The sequence below is a fragment of the Hyla sarda genome, chromosome 2, assembly GCF_029499605.1.
Source record: "Hyla sarda isolate aHylSar1 chromosome 2, aHylSar1.hap1, whole genome shotgun sequence".
Taxonomy (NCBI): Eukaryota; Metazoa; Chordata; class Amphibia; order Anura; family Hylidae; genus Hyla; species Hyla sarda.
In genome coordinates, this window is record NC_079190.1 from 234,128,901 (window position 1) to 234,147,210 (window position 18,310).

Genomic DNA, 18,310 nt, shown 5'->3' on the forward strand with positions numbered 1-18,310 from the left:
GTCCAGCCGTAGGAGCTCCGGCTCCAGCTGGGGAGCTAATTCAAAGAACATTGCAGTGACAATTTTAGAGAGGTCAGTAGCTTCCTCAGGCAGCCCCCTTATGCGCAAGTTCGCTCGGCGTGAGCGGTTCTCCAGATCCTCTAGTTTCAGTTCTAGGGCCTGGAGTTGAGCAGAATGATCCTCAATATTGCGTCTGTCAGACTCCACGGTGTCCACCAGCTCATCCACTTTGGCTTCTGTGTCCACCACTCGTTGCCCCAGGTCATGTATCTGAGAAGTGATATCGGTGACGGCTTTATCGAGTTCAGACTGGAATAGAGTCTTGATGCGGCTGAACATGGCCGCTGGAGTAAGATCTTCGCAAGCTAGAGCTGCCTCCTCGTCAGAGGGAGTGGCCCGCGAGTCAGTGCGGGACGCCGCCATCTTGGTCTGCACGCTTGCCCTGAAGATATCAGGTATAGATTGCGAGAGGCGCTGTGAATTCCTCTGGCTTCCTCTCCGTTGCGAGCGGGGCATGTTCCCCCACAGAATAAAGCAAGTCTCTGGTGAAATGGAGCCGTTATAAGGCGCTGAGTTAGGCTGAAAGCTCAGGTCGGCGCGGAGCTCACATGAGGCACGTCCTTCCAGTGAGCTGCGCGCATGCGCCCCTCGTAATTTTATATTTAATTATTATTTTTTATTTGAAAGCATGAAACAATTATCACGAGCGGGGCCGGAATTAATAGCAATGAGGGACCGATGGTGCCAGGTCTCACTCCTTAAGCCGGGGAAGCGGGCGGCATGCTGCTCTGCTCTTTAGCCAGCCGGGGATGGTCCTAATCTAAGATCACTACTCAGTAAATTCATATTTGCCGGCAGCAGCCCTTAATGGTTGCCTCTGATTGACCATTACAGCGCTCTAAGTTCATATTGCCCACCAGAAACTCTTATTGTTCAATCAGAGGGGAGTATTGAGGGCATCCAGTGGCTAATATTAACTTATTTTAGAAGTTGCCGTATACCTTTCTTTACAGTATCCTCCATTCCCTCAAGCCGCCCCTACAGAGCTGCTGCCGTCATGGCAGTTGTGAGCCTCTTAATCCTGCTCACCTCTGCAATGCTCCATGCTGGGAACAGTCAACACTTCAACTCCCGGGCTTGGCGCCCATTTCCCCAGTTTTTATGTTATGATGCCAGCAGGTCTCAGGGTCCCTCAGCACTTGTACTACTACTCCCATCATGGAACAGTCTGTTCCATGATAGGAATAGTGCATCGCTGAGTGATATATACAGTACCGAAAATTAAAAGTAAAAACAGTTATTAACAATTATAAACACTTAAAGACATACATTTACCTTTCCTACTCCCAATAATTGTTCCCTACTTTCAAATAAAAAAACACTCAGCATAAACAAAAAAAGCCGAAAAACGCCAAAAGGATAAAAAAAAAAATACCAAAATGAAAAACGCCAAGTTTATGACATTTTGCAGTTTCCTATTGACTTGCAGCTAACATCTGGCCACAACCGGTTTTCAATGGAAAAACGCTGTGTGGCAGAATGGGTGGGTGTTTTTTGGGGCTTTTTTGCAACAAAAAAAAAACAAAAAACCTCTGTGAAATTATAGCCTTACAAGGAAAGTCTGAATCCTTCTTATCTCTCTTGTATCTGAGGTTGTTATTCCAAGACTCTGACGAGTATAACTGGTTGCTCTCCAGTGGTGGAGCCCTCTGGTGTGTCTTGCCCATTATATCGCTCCCCTTTTTCTCTTCCCTCTCATCTTTTCCTTCGTCTTTATTGTTATCTCTCCATTACGGTCACCGTTGGCATCTTGATAATCTACATACTCCATGTTAAAGGTAATTTAGTTCTTTAAAACTAGTCTTCCCTAGGATGTATACAGGGTTCATCGTTCCATGTTTTTTTGGATCTTTAGTTAGAAAGTCTGTTTTCCTCATTATGTCTAGTCTTTTGTGTTATGTTAACATAGTCTCATCCCTTTCCCGATGGGTTGCATTCCCGCAAATGTTTTAATTATTATAATGTTAAAATACAAAAAAATAAATAAAAGAAATTTAAACTATTTTTGTAAAATTTGCAGGTTTTTCTGCTATAGGAATTTTATAGATAGATGATCTAAGTGCATTTACTTTTCCTTTTGTATGTTCAGTCCAGTAATCAATCTTCAGGGGAAATGTATTCTGTTTCCTCCATATTTATTTCAGGGACTTACCTGACCAATTTAGAATAAGTTTATTTCTTTTCTTCATAGAGACACAAAATCATCATTAGATAAATATGGATTGGGACCTGAAATATTTACCTTTCGATGGCTAAAAAACCCAGATATTGTAAAGAACACTTCATAATATATTAATATTGAGTAGCAACACTTACCAGTGATTGTAAGATGGCATGATTGGTGGCATTCATACAGGAATCGAGTGGAAATGAACATTCTCCCTCACAGTAAAATGCTGAGTAACCCTGTGGCGCTATTACCCAGTCCTATAGAAGCAAAAACATGAACTTTTTAAAGCTTTTACACAGTATAATGTTGGAAACTTAAGATTCTTCGTTATTTTATATTACACAGTAAATGAGTGGCTCAGAAATCGGGACCAAATCACTTCTTTATTATTTAAAGCATGGGTGTAAATAAGAACATGGCACCATAGGGCTAGTCGTCAGGATTCTAGGCATACCTTTTTTTTAATCTCCATAGTCCTTTCCAGTGCAAAGACATAAGGCTTTTTATTTTATGCAAATGAGGCTCAAAGCCTTCTTTATCCCTGCTTCTTGCATCCACCCACCCCATTTGACTGACACAAGACAAAGAGGACAGCCAATACTTTTGACATATTTTTGAGATGCGAAACATTAAAAAAAAAACAGTAACATTACAAATAAACTTTTTACCATTGAATTACATTAAATTCAACAGTCAAACATCTGTCTTTTTCACATTCAGTTCAGTTTTTCATCCATAGTTATTACAGACATAAATTAAGTGCCAACGACTTAATTTATGCATTTATGCCTGTTCTTTGAACATTTTTTCCCCATTTACATCCCAAAAACAGTTTGGTTTGCAAATTGCTTAATAGCAATATAATAAAAAAAAAAAAAAAAAAAAAAAAGGGATAAACTATATAATCATTTTTTTTTAACAAGTTCAAAAATGCTTAAAGTTTAGCATTTATTTGCCTGTAAAATGGCCATATTTTGAGGCTCAAATTTTTGAGTGTCCATAAGTTGGAGTAGATAAATGAAAATTGTGCACATTAGTGTCAAAAAACTAGCACACGTTATTAGACACATTTTTAAATAAAATTAGACAAAAAGAATGGAGATGTGTTCTGCATTTGCGCGATATTAGTAAAATAACTAAAACTGGTCTAAACTTAGAGCCTGAACCAGCATCATAAATATGACGCACTGTCTGATAACTAAACAGTTGTTTTTTTTTTTCAATCTATTCCATGATGTGTGCACAGTACCGAAAAATCAGTACAGTAAATCATTGTTTCAGGAATTCTGATGTTAAACCACAATGCAGACTAAAGGAACTCTGAAGATCAGGGAGGAAAGCAATGGAGAAGGCAGCCGGTTTGACAGCGCTTACAGCAAAGATAAATGATACTTACCAGCCAACCTAAATCTCGAAAGCTGACATACAACTCGTGCCTTTTGCACACTTGTCTGCCCTCAGGAACATGTACATGATCTAAAGTGATAGCAAAGTACAAATATATATATATTAATATTACTATTATCTGAGAAGACACATTTGCACATACATAAAATGCCCAAAAGTGCTGAAAAATGAGGTTTGTGTAAATCCACACATGTCCATACACCATACTGCATATTAATGGAGACAGTAGGTTTATAGCAGTATTTCCCAACAATAAAAGACACCATTTTACCTAATGGAGGCCAAAAATGTGTTATTTTGGCCTCCGTTTGAAACGGATATGTCAGGGTTTATTGGATAAAATAGTATGGACCTCCATGATTTTTAATCAAGCTGTAAACTGTAATAAAATATATATTTAAGATTAGATTGCCAAAGTATACCACAATGTGTCCCTGATGGACTCAAGCATGGTTGACCATGATTTTATGTTGCATCTTGCCCATTGAAATGCAGAGGAACCCATCACGGCTAAGTTTCCACTCTGTGTTTTTTTTCTGGCAGTTTTTGGATATCCGCCACTGCAGTTTTTGAACCAAAGCCAGAAGTGAATTCAAAAGGAATAGGACAAATAAAGGAAGGACTTATACTCCTCCTCCCTTATGGATCCACTTCTGACTTTGGCTCAAAAACTGCAGTGGCAGATATCCAAAAACTGCCAGAAAAAACGGGCTAGCAAAAAAAAAAAAAAAAAAAATAGGATGGTGGGAGCTACCCTTTAAACATACATACACACACACACACACACACACACACACTATAGCTGCCTGAGGCCTTGGCTGTGGTCCAAATTGTAATGGTAGATAAATGATTTCTAGCAGTTTCCATGTTGAATCTAATAACATCCCACGGAAAAGACTTTACCAAAAGTAGCATAAAAATACAGCTATACAGAAAATAAATAAAGCACTGAAGAGATCAGTGAATATTATTCTGAAGTACTCTTCATAAACAAAAGTTATATGCTGTAAAAAATATTTACAAAGCCAAACAATGAATGTAAAGATTTCTGTTATTGTAGAAAGATTGTTGTGTATTTATTTTGCCTTTGATAGAGTTTTGGATGCACAATATTTATGCTACTTTGTTATGAAAACATACAGTGCTCTTCCACAGACAACATATTAGCTTTTTCCCACCATAAAATGTTTATAGTAAATAAAATCTAGAACTTGAGGCATTTCATTACATATGGTTGTCCTAAGCAGGAAGTTGTCTCCCTGACATTGACGGTTCTCTCTGGCACCACTATCTCCCATTCTGAATCCAATAAACCCAATAATACTTAGAAGGAAATCATAAATACAATTCCCTACAAGCAATCTAGAAGACAATATGGTAAATGTATTTTTATAAATGATAATGTCAGACCCCTGGTCCTCTATAGCTGCACATATGGTATGTTAAAATGTGCCTAAGCCTACAAGTAAATGTGCTAAAGGAAAAAGGAATCAGTTACAGTAAATTGTATAATCTCTCTGTATGGCCTGATCAGGGCATAAAAGCAAAATACATACTGAAACATGTTCTTTTTTCCAATTTGTATTATTTTTTATTTTTATTTAATTTTTCATTCATTAATATAGGAGCTGTCATTTTGCCTGAGCTGTTTTTAACAGCATTTAGTGTTATCCTTTACGGCAGGATCTATCGACCTAGACAACAATGGACAAGACCTTTTCAGAGGTCATTCTACAGCAGTGATTCCCAACCGCAGTGCCGCAGAACATTTGTGTGCCGTTCGCCACTGCCCGTGGTGCCGCTGGATTTTGCTGTGATATTTTTCTTTTTTTAAATATCCCGGCCTACATGCTTATGACTGGCGGCTGTGTCCCACTGCGTCCCCCTCCCCCTTGTACCTTGCGACTCCCGTGCCTGCCGTAGACCTGCAAGCTGCGCGGGCTGGCTTGCTTAAGGTACCGTACCCTTTCCAATCCTCTGTTACTCCTTCTCAACCCTGTCCAACCCCCCCCCCACGTCACCCAGGTCCACCCTCTACCCCCCGTCACTCATGTCCACCCCCCCCTCATCCATGTCCGCCTTTTCCACCTCCCTGTCCATCCCTGTCACCCATGTCCACCACCCTCTGTCACCCATGTCCACCCCCCCTGTGACCCATGTCCACCCCCCATCACCCATGTCCACCCCCTGTCACCCCCATCACTCCTGTCCCTCTTTTACCCCCTTGTCACGCTTGTCCACCCCTCTGACCTCTGTCTCCCATGTCCACCCCTCTGACCCGTCTCCCATGTCCACCCTCCTGTCATCCATGTCCACCCCCCTGACCACATCCTTGTCACCCATGTCCACCCCCTATTCACCCCTGTCACCCCCTGTGCCCCCGTCACCCATGTTCACTCTTCTACATCCATCTGTCACACTTTTACACCTCCCTACACCCCTCTGTCACCCATGTACACCTATCTATCACCCATGTAAACTCCTCTACACCCCTCTGTCACCCATGTTCATTCTTCTTCACCCCTCTGTCACCCTTGTACAACTCCCTACACCCCTCGGTACACTCCTACACCCATCTGTCACCCATGTACACCCATTCATCACCCAAGTACACTCCTCTACACCCCTCTGTCACCCATGTACACTCCTCTACACCCCTCTGTCACCCATGTACACTCCTCTATACCCTCTGTCACCCATGTACACTCCTCTACACCCCTCTGTCACCCATGTACACTCCTCTATACCCCTCTGTCACCCATGTACACTCCTCTACACCCCTCTGTCACACATGTACACTCCTCTACACCCCTCTGTCACACATGTACACTCTCCTACACCCCTCTGTCACCCATGTAAAAAAAAAAAAAAAAAGTGGGGAGCCTGATAGGTTTGTTTTGCAGGTTTAACGGTGAAGAATTGTGTGTGGAAGAAATCGTGATGATGGCCCAGACCAAATGGAGAAGAGAAGGCAACAATGCAAATTAGAGAAGACATCATTGGTGAGTTGCACTTTAAACTACATACCCACTGATAAATATAGTGCAGTGCGTTTTTTCCCTTTTTTTGCTCGTCAACCTCGGTAGCGGTGCCCCGCGGAAATGTTATTTTCCGAGGTGTGCCCCGACCCGAAAAAGGTTGGGAAGCACTGCAGTACAGGGTTAATATGCACAGGGATGTCACTGTACAGGGTTAAAGGGGTTATCCAGTGTGAGGGTTTTCTTTTCAGAACTATGCCCATACCTGGCTGCGATTCTCTACCTGAACTGCATCCTGATGCCTGGGCCTGGAGTGACGTCAGACCCAGTGTGTCACACTTCTGCTCAGCCAATCACTGGCCGTGACGGGACATCACTCCAGGCCCAGGCATCACGCTGTAGCTCAGGTAGAGAATCGCAACTGGGGACCAGACCAGGACACTGGAGACACTGTGGGAGCGCTGGAGGACCTTCCCACCGGATAACTCCTTTAATATACACAGTGATGCCACATTACAGGGATAATACACACAGTGATGTCACAGTACAGGAATAATACACACAGTGATGTCACAGTACAGGGATAATACACACAGTGATCTAACAGCATAGGGATAATACACAGTGATGTCACCATAGGGCAATACACATGGGGAGTGTGTAAAGAGATGGGGATGGTGCTATAGAGAGGAACCTAAAAATGTTTGTCTGGCAGATTCTGCAGAGAAAATTCTTGGCCAGGAGAAATCATCATGATGATCTGAGCTGGAGAAGTGAACGACTCCAATCAGAAGACATCACCTATTGGTGTTCTTGGTCTCAGTATACAGGATTTGGTCAGTAACATCATGGTAATAAGTTTGGTGATATTATTCCTCCTTGTATACTGGTATCATTGGTAATATTGGTCTCAGTATACAGGATTTGGTCAGTAACATTATGATGGTAATATGTATAGTGATATTATTCCTCCTTGTATACTGGTATTATCGGTGATTGTGGTCTTGATGTACTGGACAGAATTTGCCATGGGACACTAGTTACCCCCCTGATCTTATATCTGCCCAGCCACCACTTGAGATTGGTGCTGCAATGACAGTGCAACTATCTCACAGCCAGGTGGATGAATATGTGACGCATCATGTGCGCATTTCGCCTAAAGCCTCACAAAGTCTAGAGCCGCCTCTGAATTGCAATTAGAAAATAGAAATGTTTCAGTACCTGCCTCTAAGCAGGACAAAAAAATATAAGTGATACATTCCCTTGAAGGATTTAATTGACAACATGCAAGTCAAGCTGCATGGGTTTCTACTATGAATCTTTTTATTATGCTGCAATAAAATGTTGGCCTACTGGTTTCTAAAATTCCTTTTCTACAAGGAAGACTTATTTTTTTTTTTTCTACAAAGTATCCGTGTGTATAGAATGAATATTTAGGTACACAATTTAATTCACACATATTCTGATTATAACTAAGATAAGTACAATGGAAATTTATGCCACAGTTCATCTTTTCAATACCAGTCTTACCAAATACACCAGGAAGTTTGTTGGGATGTGGAAGATCATTGTGCTTTTTCTGTTGCCTTTTTTTTAGTTGTTTTATAGCCCTTGTTGATCTGATCTGATTTTTACTTGCCCGAAAAAATGTAACCATGAATGGCTGTTTGGAACGCGGTGCCCGTCTTCCCAAGATACCTGCCAAGCTTGGATCAATGCTCTGTCCTGTTACAATAAAATGCAGATCATTATAAAATGTTATGTTCTTTAAAATAAAGAGCATTTTACCTAAAATATTTATTTTCTACAAAACTGGGGTGCATTTATTAAACTGAAAACAGTGCATTTTATTTTGTTATTGGCATTAAAGTGAAATATATCACTACTCTTACAGTCGGAACTACATGTTAGAAAAGTATTTTATAGTTGCATATACCATAGTTATTTATTTTTTTTTAAAGAAATACTGCGATGTAGTAGCCATATTTAACAGCACTTAATATAACTTAAAAAAAGTTTTATTAAATAAACGTTAATGAAACAAACAAAAAAGGTGTAATTAAATATTTTAGAAAATTTTATGTTACAAAAAAATTGTATTGGCTTAAATTTGGTTAATAGAAATCTATGAACATATGGACATTCTGCACATATGGCCCTCCCACATTTTATTTGAACCTAAACATCATTACTACAGGGGATTTTAGCTGGTAATTGGCTATGCAAGCAGAAAGGTGGGGGCTGGAGTGCACAGAGGATAGGTAAGTAGGATGCCCCATTCAGGAGATAACCACTACCACCTTCCACCACCAAAAAAAACTAAGTGTCTGATTGTGGGGGGCCCCAGCAGGCGCACCCCCTGAAGTCAGACACTTTATTTTTTGTTTTGTGTGGAGGATAAGTGTGGGGATAAGTGTCTGATAATTTCAGTTCCATGCAGTACCCCTTTAACTACTACCAACATCCCCCACCAACAACAAAAAATGAAATATAAAGTTGTGACATCACAATGGATGACATGTCATGTAAGGGGCAGTGTTTGACTTTTTTTTTTTAGTGTACACCATCAACTGGGTACTTGGTGCTAATATGGGGAACTCTCAGCCAACAGCTTGTAAAATACTTTAGGCTAAATAAATTCTGCTAAGGTAGAAGATATTAATATAAACTATGCCAAATAAAGTCAAGATGACATCAACTCATCACTACTTGTGTAATGAAAGACAACATGCAATTTCCACTTAAGTCATTCTTAGAGTTTAACCTCACCGTCATCATTCTCCACATAGAGGCGCAGCCCTGAATTATATTTTGAGTTCAGCAACCAGTGGTTACTGGCTGCTGTCACATCAAAGACCAGCCACCCTTCATCCCCAGCCTGTAAGCTCTCGTGGTCCAGCAAAGTTAACTCAGGCTGTCTATAAAAGAGAGAGATGTTATTAGTTCATATACCGATATCATTAGTTAGACTGAGGACTTCACCTAATGCAAAGGGCCTGCTCTATCAGTACATACCGATTGGCATGTTCTCGGTGTATCTCATAGATGCTGATGTGAAGGGTCCTGTTTAACTGCCGTAAAAAACTGCGTGTTTTGAAAAGTCGAAACTCAGCTGCTGTCACAGACTCTCCGGTTGGAATCTGAGTCATGTCAAACTTAAACTCTTTCCAGTATGGCTTCTGATGGAAGATGTCTCTGTCATTTTCAACTGTAAACATAGAAATTATAATTTACTAAGTTCAATTGCTATCCTAACGTGACCAATAGATGAGGAAAAAGTATTAGAGTAGTATTGTGACCATAGTTAGATAGAACATACGTACCATAGAGTTAGATCACGTGTCTACTACGAGGCCTCTGGAGAAAGGGAGAGCCAGACTAGATTGCCTGCTTTCCTTCAATGAGTGGTAAAAGCCTGTGCAGTTTGTGCAACCAGGGGTGGGGAATTACCAAAGAATTGCAGAAAGGAGATGAGGGTAAAGCCCTTGGTGTTTACATGTATGGTAGTGCTAAGGGTGCCCCATTTATGCTATGGGTCCTGTTTTACAGGAGCACTGTAATAAAAAAAAATAAAAAAAAGAGGGTGTATGCCCTTGTTAAGATTGCACCAGCAAGGTGTTTCTAATATTGCACTCACCCACAGAGTTGCGCTGCAATCATGAGTTAAAGGGGTACTCCGCTGCTCAGCGTTTGGAACAAACTGTTCCGAACACTGGAGCCAGCATCGGGAGCCTGTGAAGTCATAGCCCTGCCACCTCAATGTAAGTCTATGGGAGGACGTGATGGCTGTCACACCCCCTCCCATAGACTTGTATTGAGGGGGTGGGGGCGTGATGTCATGAGGGGGCGGGACTATGACGTCACAAGCTCCCGGCACCGGCTGCAGCATTCGGAATAATTTGTCCCAAACACTGAGCAGCGGAGTACTCCTTTAAAACCAAGTGAAGTGGGCAGCAGGGGCCAGCCGAACCAACCTACTTGCTTCATCAACCATAATGGAGCCCATCATTTGGATCGAGTAGTCGGACGGGGAATGAAACAATAATTTACAATCACAGCAGGTCTTGAGAGTGAGACCTGGTGCAATGTAAACTTTTCACATGTCTGGGCAACATGTAAAAATGTTTACTAAATGACAATAATGTGGTGGTACTGTAATAAAGTTAACATGTTATTTATACTGCATAATAAACACCAAATAAAACCCAAACATGATGGGGAATTAAAAAAATTTTTTTAATTTAAAACCATGACTAGTAAATGGCTATGAGGCTCCAAAGTGCCAAACCAAAAGAAAAATAATCAAATAAATGAATACAAAGAAAATCCTTGCATGTAAAACCAGAAAGAGCGGCTGTATGCTGCAAATTATTTTTTAGGAGAATAAAAGTGCATCTTCAGCCCTTTGGTAATAGAGGTGCTTTACCAGTGAAATGTACCCATCGCACATACGCCTGACAGCAGTGTCTGTAACATAGTATGTTGAATATGGTTTCCAATGGATTGGGAAATACCAATTTGTGCTAAAAATATTGTACACTGTGGCCATTAAAAGTCGAGGCACCACTGTACTACTTTCCTCTCCCCTCCCCCCAAAAAATTAAGGAAAGTTTTTAACACACTAAATGTGCGCTAAATGATGCCATTAAAGGGGTACTCCATCATTTGATAACTTACCCCCCCCCCCCATAAGACTATAAAATGTAATGGCAGACATTAATGTTGATATTAGTTGTGTACATTTGGGAGTGGGAGTAATTTAAAGTTTCACAATGGGGTTCTGTGTACATCTCTGGCCTAATGTTATGTCCAGATATTTCTGAATTGTTTTCAGGAAATACAGTAAGAGGAAGGATGGAATAGGAGTAGAGGTCTTGGATGGCACAACATGTACATCCTTCAGTGATTGACAGCATTTTTATTCATTACTCTCGCAGGCTTAAGAAATGGATAGACCACAGAATGTGTTAGGTGTTCATTTCTATCAATCATCGATCTGACCTTTTTATTAAAAACATTGGCAAGACAGGAAGGCCAGGAAGTACATATAGTTGTTGTTCCTGAAGTACTACTCTTGAATATCACACAGCGGCACGATCATGAATGTTTGGAACACATGGCATTTATTAAACAGTGGTACTTCCTACAGAAGAAAAGCGAGTGGAGGAAATGAATAGTCAAGGTAATGGTATATGGCAATAAGAAGCAGAATATCAGTAACTGTAAAGGCTTTTGGAAGTTATGCACAGTGTATATGGTTACCTTAGCAATGTGTGTAGGAAGGTTTAAAAGACTATAATCCCACCATTTTAATAGTTTGTAAAACTAATCTGCCATCCATGCATAGCTGAAGTATCTGAGGCCCATAGAGTCATTTCCTCTCTCAAGCCTTGGGTGGTTATGAAGACACGGGTAGCTCAATGGGCCTCACCAAACCTCCCCAACACTGCTTAACAGGACCACAAGAATTCTTCAGAAGACTCTCACAGGTTTTTTTTTTTTTTAGATAGAAATGATAAAATCCTGAACAGATTTTCAAAGGAACATTCAGGTGCTCCTCTTATTGCAGTAAACCATATGTAGATCAGATATTGCTAGTTACTATGGAGAGACTTACTTCAGTTGCTATAATTTACATTCATCAATCAACAACAACAACAAAGTAATACTAGGTTAATATTACAGAATGGTGTAAGCTCTATTACCAAAAGCTCAGAATTCTTTTATGCAGACATATGTTCATGTTTTTCTACCTGAATGCACACATCAAATTTTTCTTTTCAGGTACATTAAAGCTTAATTTAGAAAGTGAGTCAATGAATGTACAGACCAAGAATTTAAATGGGTATATCAGAATTTTTTTTTATTTGACTATGCTACAGGGGCTGTAAAGTTAGTGTAGTTCATAATATAGTGTCTGTACCTGTGTGTGAGGTTTTTTTTTCACAATTATTCTGTGATTATTGCCCCAATATTTATTTTTAACAGCATACAAAATTACTGTTGTCTCAGATTTTTCCCAGCTTGCAATGTGGCCGAGACCTGAATCACTAGTCAGCTGATGACAGGGAGCCTGTCTGCTTCAATGGGTGGAGCGATCGCTTGGTGGGAGAGCGATCAATCAGCAACTAATGCAACAGCTGTAGGCACCCTGATTGAAAACCACAGGTCTTTTGACTGGATGCAGCTAATCAATGGGTGGGGTGGCTGATGTGTGGGAGGGAGGAAAATGGAATTGTGGGATTTGTAGTCAAAAAAAGAAAAGTCAAACAGGAAATACCAGTTCACAAAAAGCTAGCCACAGTGTTATGGTAATCTCACAACATAGCCATTTAGCCCCAAGACAAGCACAGATCCTTCCTAAGCATGTCCATTACTGCCTGCCAGGTACGTACTAAAATCACATTATGGTGGATAACCCCTTTAAAGGCTATGTGGGGATTTATCAAGCTGTCTTAGTAAAATTATTTTTGTGATCTAAACTTTTGACATGTCTGGACAACATTTTAAAAGTCTTTACACATTACATTAAAGGGGTACTCCGGTGCTAACACATCTTATCCCCTATCCAAAGGATAGGGGAGAAGATGCCTGATAGCAGGAGTCCCGCACCTGGGGACGCCCGCGATCATGCACGCGGCTCCCCGTTAGTAATCAGTCACGCTCCGCCCCTCAATGCAAGCCTATGGGAGGGGGCATGATAGCTATCACGCCCCCTCCCGTAGGCTTGAAATGAGGGGCGGAGCGTGACGTCACACGCAGCCGGCTCTGCGGTCGACCTTAATCAGGCCCGGAGCGAACACGCTCCGGGGACTGATTACTAACGGGGTGCCGCGTGCATGATGGCGGGCGTCCCCAGCTGCGGGACTCCCACGATCAGGCATCTTATCCCCTATCCTTTGGATAGGGGATAAGATGTGTAAGCACCGGAGTTCCCCTTTAACGCTTTAAGGATTGTTTTACTTTTGTTCCCCACAACAACCAATCATCAAGCAGCTTTCTTCTTTTCAAGAGCAACATACGAAATGAACTCTGCGCTGTGATTGGTTGCTATGGACAACAAATATACATTTTTCTTTTAGACTGTTTCATAAATCGCTTTCAGGGTATGTAATTTGCTGCAGATTTTCCAAAAATGTGCAGCACAATATGTATCTGTGAATGTGCCCTAAATATGTTTTCATGGACTATACACACACACCCTGTGTAGTCTGGACCTACAGTCATACTCCCATCAATCCTCTACTTTTACTAACATTAACTTTATGTACAAGTATTGGGACATACTTCTTAATCATTGAATTCAGGTGTTTCTTTCAGTCTCATTGCCAGAGGTGTATAAAATCCAGAATCTACCAATGTAGTCTGCCTTTACCAACATATGTGAAATAATGGGTCATTCTAAAGAGCTTACTGAATTCTAGCGTGATCCTGTAATAGGATGACGCTAAGATCATCCACGATCAATTTTGATATTATTGGGAAGAGGAAACATTTAGGATCCACAGCCATAAGGTATGTTCACACTGAGAAATGTGAACAGAAACTCTGCAAGCGGAGTTTCCATCTGGCGGCCATTGCCAAAATACTTTGGTTGTAGGACCGCACGGCCCTGCGCCGTCACCATTGATGGCAGGGCTCGCGGACTTCCACGCAAAGAATGAACATGTTCTTTCTGTGCGCAGATCAATTTCAGCGGCGGAATTCTCCTTTGCTGAAATTCCTTAGTGTGAACGGGTCTCGCAGAAGACCCATTCACACTGATGTTAATGTTCACTGCGCGGCATTCCACGGGAATTACACAGTGTGAACATACCCATAGGATGTAGATCATGGAAGGTTACAGAGCAGGATTTTAGAGTGCTGAGGTGCACATTGCATAAAAAGTCACCAACACTGATAACTACAGAGTTCTAAACTTCATCTAGCAATAAAATCCGCACAAAACCTGTCTGCTGGGAGCTTCATGGCATGGATATCTATGCCTGAGCATCTGCATGCAAACCTGTTATCACCTAGCACAATATACATGCTTACATGTAATAGGCCACAGCCAATCTACAAAAAATAGAAGTTAAATTTTATTGAATAATTACATAAAAACAATAAAATACAATCAGAAGGATAAAGCAGTAGCAGGAATACAGTGGGGATCAAAAGTTTTGGCACCCCAGGTAAAAATTTGTATTAATGTGCATAAAGAAACCAAGGCAAGATGGAATAATCTCCAAAAGGAATCAAATTACAGATTAGACATTCTTATAATATGTCAACAAAAGTTAAATTTCATTTCCATCATTTACACTTTCAAAATAAGAGAAAACTAAAAAATTGCGTCTGCAAGAGTTTGGGCACCCTGCAGAATTTATAGCATGCACTGCCCCCTTTGCAAAGCTGAGACCTGCCAGTGTCATGGATTGTTCTCAATCATCATCTGGGAAGACCAGGTGATGTCTATCTCAAAGGTTTTAAATGCCCAGACTCATCTGACCTTGCCCCAACAATCAGCACCATGGGTTCTTCTAAGCAGTTGTAGTTCTAGAAATCTGAAACTGAAAACTAGTTGACGCCCACAAAGCTGGAGAAGGCTATAAGAAGGTAGCATTATGTTTTCAGATGTCAATATCCTCTGTTCAGAATGTAATTAAGAATTGGCAGTCCTCAGGAACAGTGGAAGTTAAAGCAAGATCTGGAAGACCAAGAAAATATCAGACAGAACAGCTTGCAGGATTGTGAGAAAAACAATTCAAAACCCACGTTTGACTGCACAATCCCTCCAGAAAGATCTGGCAGACACTGGAGTTGTGGTACACTATTCCACTATAAAGAGATACTTGTACAAATATGGTCTTCATGGAAGAGTCATCAGAAGAAAACTGCTTCTAGGTCCTCACCACAAAAATCAGCGTTTGAACTTTGCAAATGAACATATAGACAAGCCTGATGCATTTTGGAAACAAGTTCTGTGGACCGATGAGGTTAAAATTGAACTGTTTGGCCGGAATGAGCAAAGGTACGTTTGGAGAAGAAGGGGAACAGAATTTAATGAAAATAACCTCTGTCCAACTGTTAAGCATGGGGGTGGATCAATCATGCTTTGGGGTTGTATTGCAGCCAGTGGCACAGGGAATATCTCACGAGTAGAAGGAAAAATTGATTCAATAAAATTTCAGCAAATTTTGGATGCTAATTTGATGCTATCTATGAAAAAGCTGAAGGTAAAGAGAGGATGGCTTCTACAAATGGATACTGATCCTAAACACACCTCAAAATCCACAGGGGATTTCATCAAGAGGCGTAAACTGAAGGTTTTGCCATCGCCTTCACAATCTCCTGACCTCAACATAATTGAAAATCTATGGATAGACCTTAAAAGAGCAGTGCGTGACAGACAGCCCAGAAATCTCAAAGAACTGGAAGACCTTTGTAAGGAAGAATGGGCAAAGATACCTCAAACAAGAATTGAAAGACTCTTGGCTGGCTACAAAAAGCGTTTACAAGCTGTGATACTTGCCAAAGGGGGCAGTACAAGATATTAACTCTGCAGGGTGCCCAAACCTTTGCAGATGCCATTTTTTTTTGTTTTCTGTTATTTTGAAAGTGTAAATAATGGAAATAAAATCTAACTTTTGTTGACATATTATAAGTATGTCTAATCTGTAGTTTGATGCCTTTTGGAGATTTTTCCATCTTTCCTTGGCTTCTTTATGCACATTAATACAAGTTTTTACCTGGGGTGCCCAAACTTTTGATCCCCACTGTAAATAGCAGATGTTTGTGTACAGAAAATATAAATTTCCATGTTACTGTTTATGCTTCAATTAATGCCCAGCTTGTTAATGCCCAACTATCGTACGTGTGTCAGGTGAGTATGGAGCAGGCATGGGTGCCAAGCCCAATTCATACTTGGCAAGTGCTGGCTGCTATCTACAGCTGACACCCACTGGTAATAACCGATATTGGAGAATACTCGGAATCCAGTCATTTAACTGTTTAAATGCCATGATCAAAAGCCATTTCAGCATTTAAACAATACTGTGCCACATCCCTGATGTCTAGTGGCACGATCGGCACCCGGTTGTCACGGCTTTTTTTTAGCAATGTTTTTTCAATTCTCCGTTAAAATAAATAGGTGATTAAATATTTTTCAAAAAAAATTCCTATGTAAGCCAAAAAATCCAACGTGGGCTGAAACTGCACCAAAAAACCCCACACAAACAAATAATAATAAATAAATGAGAAAAAAAAAACATACCCATTATTAAACCTACAATAAATACAACGCTACACTCTTTGTAAATGAGGGCCATTGTCTTCTTGTCATATTGTTAGGCTATGTCACCGGTGCCACCAATGCTGTATCCACCTCCTAAAAAAAGTGCCAGTAGCACTAGGAAAACACCCATGTCTGCTGTTGTTCCTGTTTTATCTGTGTCAATACATACCATACATGCAACAGATGAATAAAGAACTACGATAAAATAAGACTCATAATTGTGAATAGTATAATGTCATCATCTTTGTGATGAGAATCTTAAAATAATTTTTCACATAAGAGAATCTGTTGCGGATGTGGAGAAGCCTTGTGGCTCTCTAGCATTGTGAAGTGGACAGCTGCATGGTGACAGGATGGAAATGATTATGTGTTATGATCTTGCTTTTTAATCTTCTGCAACACAACGTTAAATCTTACAATTTGCCTCTTTAAAAATAGTAGTTGTTCATTCGCAAGATGTGATGTATTTTCTGTACATTTCTACTGTTTTGCACCCCAAAGTATAAATAGTTGCCTTTAAAGCCTTGTATAAGAGTGGTTCTGTGATCTCAGTTTATGAAATGTGAATAGAAGTAATCTAGGACAAATTATGGTAATTGGTAGAACCTAAACAGAAGTACCCAATGTTCAAACGCCCCAAGGCTACTTCCTCCAACGTGAATAAAGTAATGAGTTTACTTTTCAAGATCTCTTAATGTGGTTTTAATATATAAATCGTTGCCAAATGTTGACATATAGAGGAGCTAACTGTATATATAAGGAAGATGAAAAGAGCATATGCAGAATCTAAATAATGCTATAAAGAACTTTGCACCATGCACAGAACTTTCCCTGAATGCCCAAATATTGGTTATCTCACAGCAAACTGATGGTTCCCTTCAAGGTTGGACACATTTTTCACATCAAAGAGCTAATAGTAATGTAAATAAAATAAAAGTCCACACGTATTGAGGCTCCGAGTAGAGATAGTAGTGATAACTGCATTCCAGTTGCATGAAAATAGGGAGAAAAAATTAATGTGCAAGTGCACACGATAGTATCCTAAGTTTTGAGCTTACCTGAACCAGATCCGGCTGGGGGGAGAGAGTGAAAACTGGGCCGTATCCCAGCCAGACCCAGCCGCGATCTCATTAATTTGAATGAGCCGAATAGAGTCAGATAGTGACTCCGGTTGGCTCATTCAAATGAATGTGATCGGGGCCAGGGCCGGCAGGGATACAGGAGAGCCTGGTTTTTACTCTCCCCTGCCGGATCCGGTCCCCGTAAGCTCAAAACGTAGTGTGAACCTAGCCTAAAACTAATTCTCAGTTTCCACTGAAAATAGATTATGTGGATTTCAATAACATTGTTCCTTTTATTAACATAAATCAAAATAAATTACATAAAACACATCTAGAGCTTGTAAAATCTCATGCATTC

At 40.5% G+C, this 18,310-nt stretch overlaps 1 protein-coding gene across 2 annotated transcripts in view; it reads right to left on the reverse strand.

Moving 5' to 3' along the window:
• The window catches only part of LOC130355867 (bone morphogenetic protein 8B-like), a 189,023-nt gene that overhangs the window by 15,947 nt on the left and 154,766 nt on the right, over window positions 1-18,310 (reverse strand). For both annotated transcript variants that reach the window (XM_056556649.1, XM_056556650.1), the window contains 5 exons: window positions 9,631-9,823; window positions 9,385-9,533; window positions 8,146-8,340; window positions 3,627-3,706; window positions 2,377-2,487 (listed from right to left, as the gene is read on the reverse strand). In XM_056556649.1, coding sequence (XP_056412624.1) covers window positions 2,377-2,487; window positions 3,627-3,706; window positions 8,146-8,340; window positions 9,385-9,533; window positions 9,631-9,823 — 728 coding nt within the window. The remainder of the gene's footprint in view (window positions 1-2,376; window positions 2,488-3,626; window positions 3,707-8,145; window positions 8,341-9,384; window positions 9,534-9,630; window positions 9,824-18,310) is intronic.